The 6028-nt window shown below is 39.2% G+C and overlaps 1 protein-coding gene across 1 annotated transcript; it reads right to left on the bottom strand.

Annotated features, from left to right (window-relative positions):
* Window positions 1-2117: 2117 nt before the first annotated feature.
* On the bottom strand, window positions 2118-6028 carry LOC101304305 (ketol-acid reductoisomerase, chloroplastic-like). Its single transcript, XM_004303124.1, has 10 exons — window positions 5722-6028; window positions 5404-5496; window positions 4929-4994; window positions 4639-4779; window positions 3882-4109; window positions 3685-3802; window positions 3451-3590; window positions 3194-3361; window positions 2878-3033; window positions 2118-2729 (listed from the first exon to the last, which is right to left on the bottom strand). Exons 1-10 carry the CDS (start codon window positions 6004-6006, stop codon window positions 2364-2366), a joined length of 1761 nt encoding a protein of 586 aa, XP_004303172.1. The 5' UTR covers window positions 6007-6028; the 3' UTR covers window positions 2118-2363.

The following is a 6028-nucleotide window of genomic DNA, read 5'->3' as shown; positions in this document are numbered from 1 at the left end:
AGTCATTTTTTCCATGGATAGGTAGAAACATGAATTACCTGTAAGAACTTTATCATTATTCTTCCGTGAAGGAAGCTAATCAAATTCAACAAAGTCAAACCAATACTCATGAATTATAGTAAATAACAAAGATTTATATTCAAATGGCAAGAAAGAAATATACCTATAAATCTCTTCCATGCCATCCAAATAGTTTCTCATATCAATCAATTCATCAAACCACAAAACACAGTGTCTCCCCTTCTGCCATGAATTTAAATCCTAGATTTCTGGATATATAATCTTGCTTTTATTAGGCATTCATGCACACATACTAAACAACATTTTCAGTTTCCTAGGTCTTTTAACGAATTGTGATTACTCTCCTGAAATACAAAAACAGGAAAAAATGGCAAACCTTTTGAACACACACTAATCAGCAAGATCGAGGGAAAACAATGGAGAGAAAAAGAACTCACGATTGGCACCCAAAAAAGAATCCACGCAAAACATACATACACCCATTTTGATTTAACCAAAGAGACAACACACATGAAGCCAAATCAGAAAAACAAACAACCAATCTAACCAAAGTAATTTACATCCAAAGTACCTGATTGAGCGATTAGGATTAAGACCGAATCAATGTGATCATTATCCAGGTAGAACCAACACTGAAAAACACAACAAAGATCATCAATCCAACAAAGATCATCAACCCAATCAAAGCACCAACATGCAAACAAAAATAGGGGAAAAATACTCATTGACTCGTACCTTTGGAACACAGAATAAGCCAGAAGCAACCCAAAATCGTCGGTCACACACAAAGCCAACCACCAACATCGAAACACCGCCTAGATGGAACTCAATCGATAACCTAAATGAGGAGAAGCACGAAGAAGAGAAGAAGGGATTGACCGAGTAATCGCCTTTTTTACTGATTGCCGAGCAGAGATGAGACAAAGAGAGCAAGCAAAACAAAATTGGAAAAGAAAACATTCATGTTTGCTAAGTAGGGTTTAATCTGTGGAGAGTACATGCAAAACTGCTACGTGGAAGCAGAGCCGAACAACACGTTTATATATAACAAACACTATGTGTCAAAACAAAATAGAGTAATCAATAGCAATTTTGCAATTAATGGTGAACCGGGGGCAACACCGTCATTTCTCTGAAGATATGAACAGTGTTAGTTGCCTATTGCTATAGTATATCTTATGACTTGTACGCATTTTCACAGATATAAGGCCGACAATAAGCAGTATAATGCTTTCTTGTAACATAATGAGGAAAACTTGCATGTCTGATAGTGTACATCATTACATCCTCAATTATTCTACACGAACACAAATGAAGAACTGTAAGCCCTCTTTTAGCGTTGTTTTTCTATTGGCATCAGAGCTCTAAGTGACGGTAGTTTCAATCTTCTTTTTGTAGGCCGCTTGCAGTTGCCCTTGTGTTTTTCTTGCCCTTCTTTTTGTAGTGTCAATCTTCTTTCTGTTGGCATCAGAGCTCCACGCAGCGTCTACCATTTTGTTGTTGAGATATAAATTCCACATCGGAAAAATAAGACCTTGTGGATTTATAAAGGTTTGGGTCACTCCACCCATTACCAATTGGTTTTGGATGTGAACCCCAGACTACTTTATCATGGTATTAGAATAGGTTACCCACATCCACGTGTGAAGCCCAATGGTCATACGAACTCCACGTCAACCCGAAATGTTGTCCACGTGTCAGAGTTGAAAATTTGCCACACGTGCGGAGACGTGTTAAGATATAAATCCCATATCGGGAAAATGAGTTTATCATGTGTTACTGTTGTTGGTTCTTATGGGATTACAAAAAATGGAACCAAGTATTGGTTGATGAAGATCTTGTGGGGGAAACAATGGGGTGAAGGAGGCTACATAAGAGAAGTAGGCGCTAAGGAAGGTCTTTGTGGCCTGGCTATGGAATCCACTTATCCCATTTCATATCCTGAATTTGCAGGCGTAGCACACAGGAGGGGAACCTCTAATTTCTTGTTCTTGCCTTTTCTTTTATATTTTAGTAAGGTTTACATATTGGACTTGAGATGCCGAGAGAGGTCTATCTCACTCATTATGCTACATTGCAAGAACATGTTAAGTTTACTGGTTCTGATTCCAGGAACATCATAAAAAAGGCCAACTTTATTCAAGTAACTTGCTACAGAAATTCTTAATACAACATTCAACTCCATACCTCATTTGTTCATAAGAAACATAACATGCAATGCGATGAAAATACATAGGATAGAAAAGTTAACACGAACAAACTAGGTAAAGCTACAGCACTCAAACGTTACTTCTCGAAAAAGGATTTTTGTACGCCAGGTAAGGTACTAGGTTCTTCAAGCTCTAATTGCTAGAGCGCAACTCTGGTCGCACAAAGTCTGCGTCAGCAGGCACTGAAATATCAACTGTGGGTCTAAGTTGAGCGCATACTTCAATGGCTCCATGCACTGGATCTGACAGGAAATTGCTAATGAGGTCCTGGTTGATGGGTGTACCGTTGTCCACGGCAACCAACGCTTGCTGAGTTAGAATATAATCAAATCTTGGAGCCCATTTCCTTGATCCCAACCGGGCTGTTGTTGAGCAATTATCTACCATGAAAGATACTCCCCTAGCATGCATAAAAGGATTCAAGGAATCCACCGACTCAATGACACTTTCATTGATTATCTCTGAGTAAGAGTGTCCCTTCTTCCTCAACACTTCAATCTGGAAATTATAAAGCCATACATAAAAATATTTTAGCATATTTACTGAGAAACTATTAAATACCCGAAATGAACATATTGATACCAACCAACAATATCAGAGGTTTATACAAACCACCAATTCTAAAGAAATACAATTTGGCTCATACCTGTGCCATCATCAAGGCCACAAAAACACCAGCTGTAAACGGGTGTAGTGGGCCTAGATCACCAGCAGGGCGTGTCGCGCGGACACGCTCACCAACTTTCCACATGCGCGTCTGATCAATCTTCCCCATAGGGAAGGCAGGAAGACCATCCTTCTCCTGAAAACAAAATTAGTATCACTATTAATAGGATATTACTACAATCAAGTATTGAATAAGCTATTAGGATCATTGACCTGTGAATAAGGATTACCAACTTTAACTAGAATAAAGGGTTAAACTAGAATAAAAAGTAGTGACAACAGCTAGGATAACTTACATAAAATCGGCGCCCAGCCAACACTACACTGCGGATTTCACTGCCACTTGCCACATCCTCATAGCATTCATAGAGGATGTCCATGCAGGGATAATACGAGGCACTGTATGCAGCCTCGAATTCCTTCTTGTCTGCTTCAGATAAAGAGTTGTATATTTCTAACATGCCCTGTAGAAGAGGACAGTGTAAACAATGACTTGTCTACTCATATAAAAGCACATAAAGAGAAGACTAATAAATGGCAATCTGAACAGAACCTTGGTTGAAATGGTCCTTGACACGATTCCAGTTACACATTCAACAGTGTTTTTATAAGCAGAATCTTCACTCATTCCACTGTCAGTGTATCTTCTGAAAAGGGATTCTACAATTCCATGAACAGCACCAAGTAATATGCCTATAAACCAAAGAATCAGGGATCAGGACTCATGTACTGGGCTAAACAAAATAAAGTACACAGAAAAAGATAGAGAGATGTAAACCCAATTTACCTCTCTCGCCAAAGATGTCACTTTTGTATTCCTGCTCTAGTGTAGTGACAAACGAGAAAGGAGAACCAAGGGCAACGGACCAGCCCAGGGCCACATCTGTGGCTCTCCCATCAACATCCTGTACAAACAGAAGAAGTTAAGTATCATGAGAAACAAGTTATTTGAAGCCTGGAAAGAGAGAAAGAGGGGAAACTAACCTGGTGGACTGCAAAACTTGAATTAATTCCCGCACCATTTATTTCTTTGCCTTGGACATAAAGTCTCCTTACTGATGGACCCATTCCCTTTGGGCATACAGCAATTACACTGATGTTCTTGGGAAAGTCAAGTCCCACTGACTGCAAATGCCCCAGAAGGAAACCGTGGGAAAGACCAAGTATGCTATTTGGTTTCATGTGCGAAAATATTTTCTCATAATTATCTGCCTGCAACATGAGACAAAAGGTTTATCATTTCACAAACTTTCAAGATACACCTGTAGGAATCAAAAGACTCCCAACACACTCAGAATATCATTTACAAATATATATTACTTTCTTAATCTGGCCTGCTTCTCAAAAACTAAACAGCATACATGACATAAAGTAGTCTAATCACGAAAACAACATTATGCACAGATATGCAGAGATTCATGAAATAACCACTACATACAAATGCCACTTTGTTTCAACAACATAACTGAATTACTAAAATTAACTATTAGAAAATCCCTCCAAACTTCAGAGCAGAAAGTGTGTAGTGTCTCATCATACAAGACCAACAAAATAAAAGATATAATCCTTTCTTTTTCCCAAGTGACTTGGTAATAAAACTGGACAGGGGTCAGAGATGGGGGAGGTAGAGTTGGAATCATAGAAAGTGGTAAATTGACTAGCAGTATTGTTTAAGCATGATAGAACCCTAGAACTGAACTGCTACAAGATAAAGCCTATTAGATGTACAATTTTCCAATACCTGTGCAGAATCAGAAATTAGCAGCAACACAAGATCACTGCTTGAGACTGTTTCCCATATATCACCCAAAGTCCCACTTTCCTCAGTGAAACCAACTGCCCGAGCTTCATTAAATGAACGGGATCCCTTCCTAAGCCCAATCTGTAAAAAGCATGGCATAGAATATAATAAGTGTTGTGATTTAGTAGACCATACAAGTCTTTAAAAGTAAACCTATAAGACCAGAAGAAAATAGGATTGAATCTTTCTACAGATTCTAAATCATCTAATAACCGAAAGGAATGTATTACCTTGACAACAATATCAGACTTCGCTTCAGCAAGAGAATCTCTTAAGTTCTGAGCTTGAGCAGGTCCCTGTATACAAAAGAGTTATTAAGATCAATATTACATACGTACATAGAAAAAAATGTATAAAAATTACAATCCAATTACAGCAAATATAACACTTGCATCTTCCTTCCTCATATACCATACAAAAGGTGCATCGTAGTATAAATAAAGGATAAGAAAAAATCATGTGGTACAAGACAATACAGAACCAGCGAAAAATATACATTCAAAAGCCACCATGTTTTTTGTTTGATGTCAATTAACAAAAGTGTTGATGTTGTTTTAACTATCAAAACTTCAATAATCAGTACAGCAATCGACAGATAGTCTAATGAGCAGCGCCGACATCGAAGTAACACACAAGATATACTACCTGAACAAATAAGTAACACCACTCAACAATTAGATAAAAAGAATCGAGAGAGTGGTCTACCTGAGAACCCCAACCGATAACACCAATCTGCTTGATACCTTTAAAGGCATCAGGCAGCAGATGGAATAAGTCCCTTCCTCCTCTCACGATATACTGCAAATCAACATAAATACCAAACAGCATATCTCAGTCACTACGAATATTCTCCAAATAAAATAATCACAACAACAATAAGTACACTGCTTTGTTTAGCTTTCGAAACCAAATGCTCCGAAACACTAGAACGATGCATTTCAATACTCAAGTTCCTTAAGATAAACTGGAATCAGGCAACCAAATCATACGAACAACAATCAGAACAGGGAGATAGAGAGAGACCTCATCGTGACCAGCGAGGTTGATCTTCTCCTTCTTGAAAACAGAGGTCTCGAAATCAAGCGAAAGAGGAGTCTTAATCGCCGGCACCGAGACCATACGAGCTCCGAGAGCGGAGCCATTAGCAGCAGCGCGAGTGGCTCTGGCCCTGAGAGGGTGGAGAGACTTGGAGAGGGCGGAGGAGAAGCCGAGAGAGGAGGGAGCCGGGTAGGTTTTGGAGGCGGCGGCGGAGGATGAGGAAGGTGGAGCGGTGAGGGCTGGAGAGAAAGAGGAAGTAGCAGCCGCCATTATGTTTTTGACCTGGAAGAAG

Source organism: Fragaria vesca, linkage group LG6 (genome assembly GCF_000184155.1).
Source record: "Fragaria vesca subsp. vesca linkage group LG6, FraVesHawaii_1.0, whole genome shotgun sequence".
NCBI lineage: Eukaryota > Viridiplantae > Streptophyta > Magnoliopsida > Rosales > Rosaceae > Fragaria > Fragaria vesca.
The sequence above is the reverse complement of the archived record's forward strand: the minus strand, read 5'-3'. Positions and strand labels throughout refer to the sequence as shown.